Source organism: Ambystoma mexicanum, chromosome 6p (genome assembly GCF_040938575.1).
Source record: "Ambystoma mexicanum isolate Mex_15411 chromosome 6p, UKY_AmexF1_1, whole genome shotgun sequence".
In the NCBI taxonomy this organism is placed as follows: Eukaryota; Metazoa; Chordata; class Amphibia; order Caudata; family Ambystomatidae; genus Ambystoma; species Ambystoma mexicanum.
Window position 1 is genome coordinate 1254563320 of NC_090935.1, and position 16966 is coordinate 1254580285.

At 48.7% G+C, this 16966-nt stretch overlaps 1 protein-coding gene across 5 annotated transcripts in view; it reads right to left on the bottom strand.

Annotated features, from left to right (window-relative positions):
• Positions 1-16966, bottom strand: part of VPS13A (vacuolar protein sorting 13 homolog A) — a 2994934-nt gene that overhangs the window by 2881167 nt on the left and 96801 nt on the right. For all 5 annotated transcript variants that reach the window (XR_011280366.1, XR_011280367.1, XM_069625905.1 and 2 more), the window contains exon 2: positions 15684-15727. Coding sequence is in view for 3 of the 5 variants with exons in the window: in XM_069625905.1 (XP_069482006.1) it covers positions 15684-15727 (44 nt within the window). In the remaining 2 variants the exon portion in view is untranslated. The remainder of the gene's footprint in view (positions 1-15683; positions 15728-16966) is intronic.

The window sequence follows — 16966 nt, forward strand, 5'->3', positions numbered from 1 at the left end:
AGCACGGTCCCTTGTGGACAGGACTTACCATCCCTGGGACCCCGGGCAACTGCAGAGGGCCCACAACAGTTTGCCCCCCCCTCCAGCACGGGCCTAGCATCGGCCGGAACCGGCCCAACTACGGATTGGATCTGCATCACGCCCCCTAGCCCTGCGACAAACCAGTGGATCCTGACAGTAGCTTGGGAGAGGCCAAAAACACTTCCTCCTCCCTGGCCCCCTCCCACTCAAGAAAGCGGCCCCCCGGGACCCCTTCACCTGGATGGCCGACGGCCCAGCGGACTGCCTGAAGGCCCCCCCACCCTCATCTCTGCTCAACACTGCGGGGCACAGGGACACAGCGCCAGCTCATCCTCGCTGCACAAGGCTGCCATGCAGAAGGGTCCCACACGCCCGACACTGGTGGTCCCTTGCCAAAATAGACTACGCATGAGGATCTGCCTGGACAGCCCCATCACACCAAAGACCAACAGGCACCCAACAGGCCAAACGAAACGGACAGAACAGCTGAAATCTTCTAGGCACTGCAATAAGCTACAGCAAAGCAAACGCCGGCCTGCGGATGTTCTTGAGGGGTCAGCGGAACCAGGGGCCCACCCCAGGACCCCACTCTGGGCACGAATAACTCTCTCTGGTTGCCCTGCATCGGGCTCCCCGCCTCCTTATCGGACGCCAGCCGATATTGGCAGTGGCGTGATCCCAGCTCTACCCAGACGCTCCAGTCTGGACCAACCGGACCCGGAAGAGTGAAGGGGAGCTGGACACCAGCGCTCACCTGGCAACCCGACAGAGGGTAATCTGGCACACACCACACTTCGCTCCAGAAACTATTGGAGACAAGGTGCGCTCCACCAGCGGAGACCCGACAGTCGAGGTTCTCGGGGTGGGCCCCTCCCCCAGATCCCCCCCATCAGAGATACGAGCACCCAGCAGAGACGAAGAAGGGATCGCACTCTGAATCGCCCTTCCCCTAACACCAGCCTGCGGATAACACGCACCCGAGTAATTGGCAATCCGGACACCAAGATGTCTAAGCAGAAGGGTCCGAAATCAGTGGACATAGGTTTCTCCTTCAGGTGGAGTAAATTGGCTAAGCAGCCGGACCCCCTCCCCCGACCCAGCCTGCCTCGCTCGCTCGCAAGGGTCCAGGGACAGTGGGCTAAAAAAGACGATATCCAGGGCCTCCTAGCTGACATCAAAACGGAATTCCGCAACTGCATGGCTGAGGTCACAAGCAGGATAGATGGCCTGGACAACCGCGTGGAGGAGGTGGAGCATAGGGTCAGGGACACAGAGGACCAAGTCCTGGAACACTCAGCACAGATTGCGGAGCTCAACAGAAAATTCAGACTCTAGAGGACAGCGCCAAAACTATGCATCGCAAGCAGGAGGATCTGGAAAACAGGACCCGCAGAAACAACATTCGTATCAAAGGGGTTCCTGACTCGATCCCGGAGCAGGCCCTTCCGGCCTACATCGGAGACCTCTTCCAGACTCTCCTCCCAGACTGCGAAAAGTCACTACTCCTACTTGTTCGCACTCCGACTGTGAGGCCGCAGGAACACCTCATCGGCGGCTAGCCCGGAAGTAATCACCAGAGTATATTTTTTCTCGACGAAACAGGAGATCATGGCAGCAAGTCGCTCACAAGGCGACCTGACATACCAGGGAGCCGCCATACAGCTATTCCAGGACCTGGCCGCTCCCACGGTCCAACGGCGGAGAGCCCTTCACCCTCCAACGACCTTTCTGCAGGAGCGGAAAATCAAATACCGTTGGCTCTACCCGGCCTCGCTTCACTTACGCTTGAGGGCCAAACAAGGGTAATCCATGCCCTGGAGGAGGCAGGCAGCATTATGGGATGCAAGTCCTCGACACCCGAGGAAGACACATCCACCTCCCCAACAGACAAACCACGCAGCTTAACACTGAAACTCCAGCATAGCCACTGGATGAAAGTCCCAAAAGGGGGGAAAACCCCCGCCGCACACAATCAGTAATCAACCTTCAGCACTCCATGCCGGAACCTGCACTCTTGGCACCCGGCCGTCCCACGCAATGCCCCAGCCGAGTGGATGGACAGTCACTCCAGCCCGAGACACATTAGGGTCAGTTTGGTTAATCTCTGATCCTTATGTTCCTTTAGTTGGGCGGGAACCCTCCCCAGCCCCCTTGGTTGCTGAGGCCAGGTTGGCCTAGAGTTAGACAGTTAAAACTCGGTTGCAGCCGAACCGTGCAGACACCGGTCCCTCGATGGACCCCCCTGAGCACAGGATTATCCGCCACCCATTTGGACCATAATGGCGACCCACTGACCTCCTCCTCGGAGCACACCAAAAACTGCTACATCTCACTAAACGTCGGGGGACTGAACTCTCCCACAAAACGTAAGTCCATCCTCCGACGCTTGCAGGACCTTCAGGCCTCGGTGGGGTTCCTCCAGAAGACCCATCTCTTAGCAGAGGACTTCACCAGACTGCGTTCCCGAGCATACCCAACACAATACTTGGCCTCTGGCCCCAGCAAGAAAGGCGGCACAGCGATTCTGTTAGCGAAAAGCATCCCTTTTAGAGAGAAAGAGACCCTGTGCAGCCCAGATGGCAGATGTGTAGCGGTTAAAGGGGAGCTCTATAGGCAGCTCCACATGCTGACTGCGGTCTACGCACCAAATGACGGCAAGGCGGCCTTCTACGCTACCCTGGAATCCTCTCTCCTCCCCTTCCTCAAAGGCCAGGTGGTCCTGGGCGGGGACTACAATGGGGTACCCAACCCCTCATTTGACAGGTCGGGCCCCCCATCCGCTAGGGACTTCAGGTTGGCTTTGGGGCTCTGCCACCTGTTCAAAACACTGGATGTGGTGGACACATGGAGGGTCCTCCACCCGGACACCGTGGACTACTCTTTTTCTCACATGTCCACCGCTCTTCATCCCAAATTGACTTCATCTTGGCCAGCCCGCAGCTCCTGCAGTTCACAGACGATGTGGAGATCGGCGCAAGGTTGCTGTCGGACCATGCCCCAATTCTCCTTACTGCAAGGGTCTTTGACCAGGATCCCCCAGAGTGGCGTTGATGGTCCCTATACGCACCAATGCTGCATGATATGGCGTTGCGTGACACCATAGCCAAGGCGATTAGCAATTACTTCAAGGCAAAACCCCCACCGATCTCACCTCTACAGCGACAAGATGGGAAGCCATGAAGGCCGTAATCAAAGGGGAACTGATAGCTCAAGCTGCCGCATATACTAGGAGGCGAACCATAAACAGAAACCAACTAGAGAAGGACATGAGGGAGGCTGATATGGCCCTAAAACGGAAGTGGTCGCCTAAAGCGGCCAAGATGGTCAGACTAGCTCGTACAAAGCTGGAAGCCCACTACGCCGAGGACACAGCCCAGACCCTGCTCCGGACCAAACAGAGCTACTAGCCAAAACCCGCCGACGGAGCCACATTACCGCACTGAGGGACCCGAAAGGTAGAACCCTGTACGGAGAAGGAGCGAAACTGCGGGTGGCGACAGCTCATCTAACCAACACCATGACCTCAGCCCCTCGCCCACAGTCCCTCCAGGAACAATATATAGCAGACGCCCGGCTCCCACACATCTCAGAGGCAAACAGAGCTGCCCTGGTAGCCCCGATCACACCCGAAGAGGTGGAGGAAGTACTCAAAAATCTGAAACCCAGGGCCCCAGGCCCAGAGGCTTTCCCACCAATATTTTACAAACTCTTTCACCCCATGTTGCTACACCCAATGAAAGAGCTATTTAACTCCTTCCGGGACTCGGGCACTATTGTGCCCTCTATGCAAGAATCTACCACAATCATGCTTTTGAAACCCGGCAAGGACCCAAAGGAGTGCTCGACGTATAGACCGGTATCTTTGCTCAATGTGGATGCTAATGCATACTCAAAGGTACTGGCGAACAGGTTGGCACAAATCCTCTCAACTATCATAGACCAGGACCAGGTAGGGTTTATCAGAGGGAGAAGCAGCATGGACAACATCCATCGAGCACTCAATCTCATTGAAGTCGCAACCCGACAACATCGGGGTCTGGCGGTCTTGACTCTGGATGCCACCAAAGCACTCGACAGGGTGGACTGGAACTTAATGCGGCTTACCATGGAGGCATTCCGGTTTGGCCCGATATTCCAGAAAATGGTGCTAGCAAATTACAAAGCCCCGAGAACATCACTCCGCCTGAACCAGAAGACCTCACACCCGATCCGGCTTTCTTGCGGGACAAGACAAGGCTGTCCGCTCTCCCCGCTGATCTTTGCTATGCTCATGGAACCATTCGACGAAAGGACACAAGCCAACGAGAACATCACTGGGCTAGAAATAAACGGCGAACAATTAAATAGCTCCCAATACGCCGACGATGTAATGATCTCCATCACCAACTGCCAATCCTCCTTGCCCGCTACCTTGGCTGAGCTGGAGGCCTTCGAGGGAGTAGCTGGATTCCATGTGAATTACTCCAAATCAGAGGCACAGAGCATCAACCTGGGTGCTCCCCTCATAGCCAACCTCCAGGCTCTCTGCCCACTAGCATGGAGCTCCTCCTCAATGGCCTACCTGGGAATCCGCCTCACAGCCGATCCGAAACAGCTCTGCACTGCTAACTTCTCTCGGCTTCTCAACGAACTGTAGGAGGACATCCAACTATGGGACAGCCAAGAGATCTCTCTACTGGGCCGGGTCACAGCGTGCAAAATGAATCTCCTCCCTAGACTGTTGTACCTGTGCTCTGCTCCCCGGTCCCTCCCCCAAAACAGGCCTTGGAACATCTAAAGAGGAAGCTAGCAAAATTTGTGTGGAGGGGACACAGAGCCAGGATACCTATGAGAATCATGACCGGGGCCGCAAAATGGGGTGGCTTTGGGTTCCACAACCTGATGAACTATTTCCTGGCGGCCCAACTAGTGAGCGCTGCGGCCTGAGCAAGTCCGGAAGCCCCCCCGAAATGGTCTCGCATCGAGCAATCCAGATGCCAGCCACAATTGCATTCCCTGCTACATATCCCCGGGTCCCCCCGAAGCCATGGACCCCAGATGCTATCATCAACCAAAGCGACCCTTGAAGCATGGGCATGGGCATGGGCCCGACGGAGGACGAAGGTGCCCAAGTACCTGAGCCTGCTATCCCCAGTCATCTGGAACCCCGACTTCAGGCCAGGAATGGAGGCAGCTCGCTTCAGCCGATGGACCAAAGGAGGCCTCCAAACCCTTTCCCAACTTTACGAGGCTAACAACCCACTCAGCTTTGAGGAATGCAAAGCCCGCTTTCAGCTGACAGAAGGAGATGGGTTTGCATACATCCAACTCGCCCACTGGATATCGCAGCCTGCTGTCTGTCGGGGAGCTACCCGGGACCCCCACCCTCTTGAACAGGTGACAGAGGAAGGCACAGGTCGAGGGGTCGATGTCAGATTACCAAACTGTACCACCTCCTTCAGGAGGACATGCTGGAGGTCAGACCACCATACATGTCCGGATGGGAAGCGGACTTGGGACACTCTATAGAGGACTAGACATGGGTGGAGATATGATCCAGGATCAACTCGACATCCAGATGTGTCACAAACAAGGAATGCGCCCTGAAGCTCCTCCACCGCTGGTATTATTCCCCAGTTCGCCTGCACCATTGCAATGCTGGCATTGACCCGAGTTGCTGGAGACGCTGCAGCGAGCAGGGATCCTTCTTCCACATGTGGTGGGGATGTTCGACAGTACAGACCTTCTGGAAGGAGGTCCTGCAGATCGCGGAAGACATCACCCAGCGCAAACTAGGTAGTCCTTCTCGGGTTGGCGAGCCCAGACTGCTATCCTAAAACGGGCCGATCTGCCAAACTGCTGACACACCTACTGCTAGCAGCGAAGATTACAGTGGCGTGGAAGTCGAAGACTCAGGAACGTCCTCTTATATATATGAATGGATGCAATCACATAGAAAACCAGAATAAGGTAATATAACAAGAGGATACATTATCCAACAGTTGATAACGTAATTCTGGAAAAGGGCAAAGACCAATGATTACAATTGTGTAAGAACAAGAGGCCCTGGCAGGAGAAAATACCAGGCAATTAAAAGTGCCAGAGAACTGAAGCCCTGGCAGGAGAGTATACCAGGCAATTACAAATGTGTGAGAACAGAAGCCCTGGCAGGGGAGTATACCAGGCCATAACAAGAAATGTACAAGATCCAAAGAAGTGCTGAGGGATAATATCAGGACTAGACAAGGGATTGTGCTAACCAGGAAAAGAGAAACCACCCTGCTAGAAAGTTATACCAGGAATCTTGAAAGAGACAAAGTTACTAAGTCAACCAAGTTTTTTTGCAAAGATGACTGTTGGCCAAGAAAGGCCTGGAGATGTGTTATTTGTGAAACACTCAAAAACACAGAAGCATCCAGGGGAAGGGAACCACCCTTTGGAACAAGGATTGTTGTTCTTAAAGAACGTTTGTGTTGGAGCCATTTATTTTTTCTTTATGAACACTTTCCATCAACCAGCAATGGTTAAAGACATTTCACCTTCACCTTAGTGTTGAGTTTATAGTGTGAGAGTCAGAATAGAACTTTGGACACAGGACAATTTGATTTGGATATTCTGATGCAAACAGATCCTTAGTTTTGGTTTAGGTAGGGAACTTCCTCTTAGAACAGGGCCAGAGAGGCATTTTCCCAACCATTTATCTTCAATAAAAGACTTTAACCAAAAATATGGAAACCTTGTGTAAGACTTTCATTCCTGACTCCTAACACACCGTACTATCGTTGTTTGGATTCCTTCTGTCCCAGCTCACAACCCTACTGAAGATGTGGCCTGCTGTGCTGAATGCTATGGAATCATCACTGATCCCCAGTCAAAGATATCCTCCCATGTGGTCAAGGGAAGGCAGCCGCCACCTGATCCTGACCCTGGGGGTGGTATTTTGAAGGAGGATCACATGGGAGAAGATGGCTGTCAAAGAATTGGGGACTCCATCAAGGGAAGATGCAGTATTGTTCCCTTATAAATGAGGAAGACCACATAATTCCCGAATCCTTAATGGATGATTGTCATTTTATAAATCCCTCCCATTATAAGACCCAAAGAACCCTTCCTGCAAAACATTATGAGCAGAATAACATTCACACTTCAAATACACATAATTCACATTTAACATCTTGTTACTCTGATGTTTTTGTTCTTGACAACAATTCTATGCATTACAACTACCACAACGCTTGAGACGAGGAAGCTGAAGAAGGATTTAGTTAGGATTGAAAGAAACCTCAAGTCCAACACACAGACAGTCTAGTTGTTTTGGTGGAGATCATACATGCAGGACCTTTAAAAATGGCTTGCCCTTTCATGTCGGCATCAACGAACAGAGCAGCAGAGCGGGAAGCAGGAAGCAGAACCGCAAGTGAAGGCAGATGCACAGGAATTAACTGTGCTGCAGAAAGCAGAGGCTTTCAAGCTGTCGCTTTTCAGCCTTCCTTACCAGAGTGGAGAAAACGTGGTAGACACCAGGGAAGAACCACTCCAGAACAGACCGCACCAGCGACCCTGTCCAGATAGCTGTTGTGCCGGAAGCTAAAAGAGGGTCTGCAAAGCAGGAGATGCCATTCCCGAGTGAGGACTTTGCCAGGGGTCGGAGAACACTCATGAGTTGGGCCAGTGATAGTGGGAACTCTGGGGTGTACCGACAGGCACAAACAATTTAAGGTTCATTTTGAATACCAACCAAGTATAGCAGAAAGACAGAATTTGCACAAATCCTCAGGCTGATATTTAGTTTTAGTTTCCAAGGTAGGGATACTCTTTAGGATATGGACAGAGAGGCCTTTATCCAACTCCTTTGCTTTAAATAAAGATGTCTGATGTTGAAAACACTACCACTTTGTGTCTGCCTCTCATTTCTGAGTCCTCACACTGTCTTCAGCCCACGTTTCCAAAAGAGACCAAGGAGGTATACCTGTTGGGCTGTGCCAGTTACATTTTCTTTTTTTTTTTATTTTTTATTAAATGGGATCACTGATGATTTAGTAGTATTGCATGGCTGAATAGGCGTTTTAGCCACTACTCATTTCTGTAATCCTGCAGAGCATTTGCTATTTTGTCACAATCATAATGCTTGGAATGCAATTCTATAATCTCTGGTATAGTTCACAGTCTAAAGAATCTGGCTCTAGCAGCAGCATGACAAGCAGCACAGAAATGTGTAAAATGTTTTATTAGATTTGTGCCCACTGACTTGACATTGAGTGTGCTCATGTTTACCCGCAATAAAAACACTAAGCGGCGTCAAAAGATCCACTGTTGAACATTGCAGGATAGTCTTGAGGCTCCGTCGCCAGGAAACCAGGAGACATTTTTGTTTTCACCTTGCCTGCAGTCTTTGTCTGGTGCAACAAAATACCTTGAAACCGGCAACTGTTCTGGAGCAGCGGCAGCCCTGCGGACCATGTCTTGCAGATTGTGGGGTTGGCAGTGCACCAGAGGCCCGTTCCTCTTGCTGAGGGGACTAATGAGCCTGGCGTAGACCATGTGGACGTGGAGGTGACAGCGACCCCTGCGCGTTTTTGGTCCCGTCGAGATCCGTTGGAGTAATGATCACTGCACTGAACCTTGGAGTGCTGGGCCATCCCCATTTGTTTGGATGAGTGCAGCACCTCCATCGAGTCTAGGGGTTTACCCTCCTCATTTGGACCAATGCCTGGAATGGCCTCCTCTGCTGCAGGCCCATTGAGATCCAGCTCCCTTGGCACTGCCATAACTGGAGAAAAGGAGGGCACTATCCTGGGGCCCTGTTGCGTGAGTGCTACGGCCTTCAACATCCAGCTTGCTACTAACTTGCGAGGCTCTCAGACTATTTAATCCTTGCCACCACAAGTATTGTTTTCTTTAATTAGAAACTACACCACGCCTGTACCCCAAGTCTCTACTTAGCTTGTCCGGCCCCACCACCACGTTGGCCACAATTCTCTGTATGGCCAAGCGCAACAGAGGTCAATCACAGCTAAGCTTTACCCAGAAACCCAGTCTCCCTAATGTGAATTTGAGAACATTGACTGCATCAGCTGCTGTGGATCCTCTGCGAGGGAGTTGCGAGATGTTATCACCAACCAGCCCCCTCCTCACTAGAGGGTGTGGGAGAGATTCCTGTTCGCACTAACTTAATACTAATCGCAAATGAAAGCCAGCTTTGACTCTGAATAGCAAGCTAGATCATTTAGTCTTCAAAGTTGACATGATGCAGCAGAAAACCAAGGAGAGCAGGCGCATTACAAAAATAGAAAATCTCAGCACGCTGGAAGATGAAGACTCATCTGCATCGTTTCAATTGTTGCAGACTGAAATGAAGGCAGTATACACCAAGAATGAGCATTTAGAGGTGAGGTCCTGTAGGAACAACATACAGGCTGTTTGTCTTCCAGAAATGCCTAAAATACAGAACATGGAGACCTTCACAGATTTTACTTTAAGGACATTCTTCAAGATCCTCCTCCATCGCAAACATTCCTAGCTGAGAGGGCACATAGGTTAATTGCACTCCCCCCCCCCCCCCAAGCCTGGTCAAAACCCACACCAAGTTATAGTCTGACTACTCAACTACAGGGACAGCGATACTACCCTCCGTAGCGCAGAGGATTTAGGAGAGCTAAAATAAAGCAAGACCAGGATTTCCATCTACCCTGATTTAACTATGGCCACTCAATCTAAGGGCTTGCCAGTCCTCCTCTGCCGTCAAGCAGAGACACAGACAAAGGCATCAGATACGCTTTGTTTTTCCCTTCAAGACTACAAGCTGTTCATGATAATGAAACTAATTTTTCAGCTACACCTCAACAAAGCCAATACCTTCTTGGATACATTGCAGTCTTCTTCAGGAGGTGAGCTACATCTATATCACACCCTTATCTTTGATTCTCCACTCTGGAAGCCGATACCTTGCCGCATAATAACGTTCAATAGTGTCCTGCTGCAAAAGTCTGCAGATTTCTTGTAGATATGATTGGTAAATGTGGACTAAAATGTTAAATACCTAATGAAAGCGCTTTGTTTCTGATCCCCATCTTGATCCTCCTTGGAGGGCTTTGTCTGGCATTGGCCTCTCTTGCGTCTATGGACAGTAGCCCTTAGTTATCATAGTGTTTTTTTCTTACATTGCTTATTGTGTCTAAGCAGCGAGATGGGGAGGGGGTTTGGTTGTCTAGTGTTAAAGTAAGGTCTAATTATTTCTTCTAAAATGGGTCTTAGCAGTAGCATACAGCTTTTAGTTTGTTGCACGTGGTTGAATCATATTTGGCATTCACAGCAACCATTTCTTATGGCCAAACAATGCACTATAATTAGATTGAATGTACATGGGCTGAACAATATGATTAATAATAATAATAATTTAGCATTTATATAGCGCTACGAACCCTCAGGTATCTGAGCGCTGCTTATTATTACCCACGGTGTGTGGTGCTCATTAAAACTAGGAAAGTACAAGCATATTGTGAGCATTAAGGTGGAAAGATAATCCTGATCCAAGAGGCATAGTTGGTTGACACTGCTAACATTTCTTTTCGGAAATCCTGCGGCTCCTCTCGCTTTTATACTACAAACTCCAAACTCATCGGGGGACATCCCACTAATCCACAAAACAGTAATATTTTGTTTGGTCGATCCGGACTGTTAGGCGATTCTTTTTGCAACGTTGTTCGATGCAAATATAACACTGGTTAACATATTAGATTGCAAATATCTGCCGCGATCTCCGAGAAACGACTCTCGATTTCTAGTAGACTACACCAGTCCGGCGACGTGTCTGATTACGTTAAACACGCGAGAAAAACAAGACGCGTTTCAAGATACCATTCATTTAGACACAGACATTGCACTACATGTTGGCAGAAGAAATTTAACTTTCTTGGATAAACCGAATTTAAGAAATAAGGACACTAGTTCCAGTTCTGCAGTTCTGCATGCAAAAATGACAATGCCATCCAAACGTTTTGAAACGTTGCACCTAGGATATTAGAAGGCCTGGGCGAACTTCCAAGATTACTACAAAGGGAGTTTCCATTTCCAACTCGTTTTCCCATAACTAGTAAGAGTGGGTCTGAAAAATAAAATTAAAATAAAACATTTACGAAAGAAAAGGGTAATGTTAATATAACATTGGATCAGCGTTCTTTGTCCACGGCTACACCTGCAAAGACATACATTAGAGATAGTGTCTCATCTATCGCAATATGCCGAAACATATGTCGACCATCATACTGGCTTCAAACATTTAAAACCCTGACTGACAGAGTTGTGATGAACCATATGTCTCCGCTACTACCCTGAATGCGATTGTGCAATTAGTAGTGCACTGAACAAACACTTACTAACCCCACTTGCTTTTGATGAATTGTAATTAATTTGTTTCTCTTGTTTTTCTTATTTGTTGCATACTGTGTGTTACTCAGATACCCTAACCGCTTCTTTTCAGACTTTGGGCCTCAATACGAGTTTGGACTTAGCCATGCCGCTTTTTGCGGCATGGCTGCCTCCAAGCTCAGGTCCGGGTTCCCTGAATGGGGACTTACCGGGTCATTCCAGCCTTGGAGGAGCCGGTATTTCCCCATTCAGGGAAGCCATGCCCATTCGAGCCCCCATAGGGCTCATTGGGAATGGGGAGGGAGCTAATAACTGGCCCGTTAGTAACGGGCCCGTTATTAGCTTCCTGGTCCTTTAGCGGCTCCTGCTAAAGGACCTCGGAATGCAGCGGTAAGGGGTTACCGGCACTGGTATCCTTACCGGCGCCATTAACGCCTTACCGCCGCATTAGGAATGAGGCCCTATGTCTTTAAGGAGTTTGAAATAAATTGAAAATATTTTTATATTTCTTCTTTTTGGTTTTGGGCACATGTTTTAAATAATGTATTGTCCTGAAACATTTTGGGACATCTTGCAACGCTTTGATGGTGCATTAGCCTTAAAGAATCTGAGTTTGAGAAACGGGGTAATTACCGTCTATCCTGCTCTAGATATAGGTTTTCGGACCCTCGAAGGTTCTCCCCCATTTAAAAAACAGGGTCCTCCCATTCTCTGATATAATGCCATGAGAAGAACAGGTTTGCTCTGGCTGTCTTGACCAAAAACATGGATTTCATCATAAACTTACAGTAAAGACATATGCCTAGTTGCAGTGGGAATACCACCTTGTTTGCAGCCAGTTGCTGCTGCCGCTGCTGCTGCTGTGCTTGCATTCCAGTAGTGCGAGAATATTGTTCTGGGTTCCCCCTCTGGAGGTTGCCTTTCACATTGAATAAATATATGAAATGCAGCTTTTAATCTCTTCCAACATTACCAGATACCCCGTGCTGAATCCAGCATCTACGCTTCGCACGCCCCACGATGGTAAAATGCATGACAGAGCACCAGGATTGTGTTGCCATTACTGATTGCTTGTCGACAACTTGTAGCGATTTATATGATATCCCTCTATTTGGTGGATGGGTCATGTTGCCAGGACTAAAATAGGAAATTGGCGTTGGTGTATGTGCACCTACGGAGGTGGTGCAGAGCGGGTGGCTACTGCAGGTCACATCCACATAGGTTGCAGAGCTGGTGGCACTCACTCAGGCATGCAAGTTAGCTGCTAAACAATCTGTTAATATCTATCTCGATTCCAGGTATGCTTTTCGGGGAGCCCACAACTTTGTTCAATGACAAATTGGACTCTTAACATCCAGATTCCCCTATTAAAAACAGTTATTATGTGAAGGCACTCTTAGACACTGTGGCTATGCTTTCTGGCAGCATAATAATTAAGTTTGCAGCTCCTCAGTCCCTGGATAATAATTTAGCTGTGGCAATGACTTTACAACTCTATGGTAAATTTGTCTTAGGTTACTTAATCCAAAGAGGAGTATATTCTTCCAGTAATGGCCAAACCTGCACCATCCCCCCTAGAGGAATTGGATGACATAAGAATATTGCAAACAATGAGTTATCTGCCTCCAGAATATAGTGGGAAAGGTGGTCCCTGTTACCCAAGGAGCACATCGACCATTTGTGAACCACAAGAATGATTTGTCAGTTCCCTTGCAGTAATAATTGGCAATATCTTCTTATAATACTGGAAGTATTCTCTGGGTAGTCAGAGGTTTACCCCTGTATGAAGGCAGACACTACCACAGCGGTGACAGTCAGAGATATTGTACCAACATGTGGGATACATGTTAGCATTACTAGCGCTCAGGGCACCCACTTCGTCAATAATTTGATGAAGGGGCTTCGGACGTCTCTTTATGTGCAGCAGCATAAGCTCTACTGACCTGACAGTCACCTGTCCGCAGGAGTGTTAGAGAGGGGAAAACGGGATAAATAAGAATAAGATTAATGAGCTATGGTGAGAAACGGGGTTGAAATGGACAGATTCTCTTCCCCTTGTGTCACTCCGTATCCAAAAGCACACCAAACAGAAATTCAGGTCTTAGCCGTCATTATTTTGTATGGGTACCCCAAGAGGGTCCATTTATCTCCAGCTGTTAAATCTTTTGATACTCATTTGCATTCAACCATGTGAATCTATTGGGATATGCAAGATCCTCAATTCTTTCTGTCAATTCTATCCAGAATCGGGAGGCCACCTTGCCCAAGGAACCGACTAAACCTGGTGTGACAGGGCATGTTTACAAGCCCTGTCACGGATGGGAGCGGGGGACCTCATCCCTGCCCCTCTAAGGGTGCCAAGATGCAAGGTTGCAAGTCCCCTCACAGCCCCTCCTTACCTGGTATTCTGGCACGACCAGAGAGCAGGAGCTGCCGAAGACATAGCAACGACAGTGGGCAGCAGCTGGAGGAAGGAGGGCATTGTGGCGGGACACATTGAGGAGGTGAGCGGTAGAAGTGCCGGGACAAAGGATGCCATGGGAGAGCAACGAGTCAACCCAATGCCAAGGAGAAGATATGCAGTGGGAAACCCGTGGAATACCACGAGTCGAGAGGAATGAGAGTGGCTCTGGCAGGTAACACCTGCAATGGAGGAAACAGCACTAAACCACCAAGGAATTTTAATATTAAGAGGAGCTGGCATGAAGGCCTCAACAACGGCTGTATGCAGTCCCTATAACCTGTCTCGTTTTCGTGCCAGAAATGGGCTGAGCTGCGTGGGAAAGGGGGGTAGGGCTTATGGCACCATTTGAATATTTTTCAGACCTCCCCACACTAACCCTGGATTTCAGGTAAGAGGATTGGCTGGGGGCGCCAACCAATCCTGGGCGAGGGGAGGTAGATTTAAGGAAGCCAGGAAGAGGAAGAGGTGTGGGTTTGTGACTGAGGTCAGGAGGCGGTAGGGGGACGACCAAGAGAACAGAGCAGGTGAGAAATGTGTAGAGGCATTTGGAGAGAGAGGGTTATGTGGAGTGATTCTGCTTGAGTGAGAGGACAGAATGCAGTAGTAGTGGAAGTAGTAGTAGAGGAGCGGTAGTAGTGGAAGTAGTAGCAGCAGTGGAAAGTAGTGAGTCGCGGTAAGAACAGAGGAAACCGTGCTAGTGAGAGAAAGAGGGGTAGTGGAAGTAGCAATACGAATTAGTAGTAGCGGTAAGAGGAGAAGTAGTAGAAGTGATAGGTGGTTGATGTAACAGTGGTAGTCGAAGTGGCGAGGCGGGAGTAGTCTAATAGAGAAGCAGCAGCTGTAGGCTGAGAAATGGTAGCTGTAAAGAAGAGCAGTGGTAGTAGAGAGGAGGAGAAAATACAGTAGCAGTAAGAGAAGAGCAGTGGCAGCAAGTATAGTAGTGATCAATTAGCAAGTATTGTATTCGTAGTAGCGAGGGGAAGAGTAGAGAAAGGAGGAAAGCTAGAGGAGAAAGTGGATAAACATCTATTAGGTAGGAAGGCGGAGTGTCAGATCAGAGGGACAGAACTGTGGTAGGGAAGAGAACCTGGGTGGAAAGTCAGCAGAAGGGCAAGGCAAGATTCTGCGTGGCTCGTGCGTGATTGAATCTAGCAGGGTGAGAGCAAGGCACTGTTCCCTGTCTTCAACTAGAACACCAAATGTGGACTGGGTAAGAGAGTTAGAATACCCCCAAGAAGTCAGCTAGGCAGCAGCTCATAACAAACCAGGGTTAAGGATAAGTGGGCATGGGGGGTGGGGGGGGGGGGAAGAGAGAGAGAGAGAGAGAGAGAGAGAGAGAGAGAGAGAGAGAGAGAGAGAGAGAGAGAGAGAGAGAGAGAGAGAGATATTTAAAAACCAAGACTAGAATGTACTGTTTGTGTACTTGGCTTTGTCTGAGGAAATACTGCAAAGTGTTTTTAATCACAATGTAATAAAACCGGTTTCATTTGTATAGCAGTGATTTACTGGCGTTTGGTGGGAGTTACTGAACCATGCAAGTGTAGTTTGGGAGTGGCACGCATGCTGGAGCGTGTGAGGGGGGTACAGGTGGGAGGCGCATTTTAGTGTTTTGTTCTGGGCACCAAATGGACTAGTAACTGCCCTGCTGGTGATACGCTACTTTTGGAAGCTTGTCCTAAGGAGAGAAGTATTTACTGAGCAAATCGATAGGGTTTCACAGAGTACGGGCCCAAGTTTTCTGGAGTAAAATGACACGATTTTATTATACAAATAAAAATACTTGCAAATCCACCGTGAAAGGCTACCGGGTTACTAGTACCACATTGAGATTCGATTCATGCTGTAAACTCACCAGTGCATTTTCTTTAATTTCAAGATTCTTCAATGCAACAGCACCTGAAATAAAAAAAATAGTAAAGATGATGGACATAGCTCAGACTATCGGTGATTGATCTTCCACACAACACAACCAGACTCAACTCGCAGTTTTCAACATGCAGAGGTGGCGCAGGGGTTTGTAGTACTTGGCATAGCTGGAAGGTTTAGCTCACCGAAAACATGCACATTTTCTTTGTATATGGGCTTGATTCATGAAGGGCAGGCAGGCATCGAGTAGAGCTGGAACTAATCCCAAGAGAGTTCCTCTACTATTATTTTTTCTGGTAATGCTTTCACTACTTTTTAGAACACTTGACAGTTTCTGAACTGTTCCTTTTTGAAGGGACAGCAGATGTTTGCCTTTTAATTGATGGGCTCTCCTGTGAGCTAATCACATGTGTGCTCCAGCTGAGCTGACAAGCAGGAAAACAATTAGCATGACCTTCTTAAGTGCTGCCTTCAGGATCTTGTGTGGGTGAGGAGGGGAAGACACTGCGTCCACTCTGCTTGGAGGCACACATGTTAGGAAGCATGTGGAACAATGGGAGAAGCACATACTCTTCAAATTATGCATCAATTTTTCGTCCTTCAACGTGCTGTTAGAACCTTAATGGCCAAAACGAACCGCCTTTAATAGGCTATACAGGTCACAAACTGGGTCAGGCTGTGACAAAGCAGACTTTATCGAGATGGTTCATTCAGGCAAATTCAGAATGCTACAGAAGGCTTAAGGGCCCATTCCACCAGGGGCAAGGCTACCTCTACGGCTCTACAAAGGGGTGTCGCTGATGAAAAACATTTGTGAGGACCAGGAGCAATTTTACATATTCTACAGAGTGCCTCGAGACTGCCCTTGGGTGGTAGTGGTGCACAGTACACATCAACAATTTTGAAAGTTAGAATTCCCCTCCTCCATCTCCTGAATCTTTTTTTTATATATTTGTTTTTAGGAAAACAGATGTCACGGTATCACAATTTTTCATTACACTTGAAATATTAAAAAGAAGAGTGTGCAACTGTTGAGCAACACTATACAAGGCCATATTAGGGTGGATCATGAAAGAAACATTTAAACATCACCTCCCCCACACGTTCTAGCTTTTCTGGCAGTTGCATCTAATGTTAAATCTCGTTTTACCAAAGAAAACCAAATAAAAATAACGCAATGGACTAATTCCTTCTGCCCATCCCACCCACCGAGCCATTTCCTCACCCTGTCCCCAGACCTCTCCCCGCCTCCCCTGCACCCCACCAGCT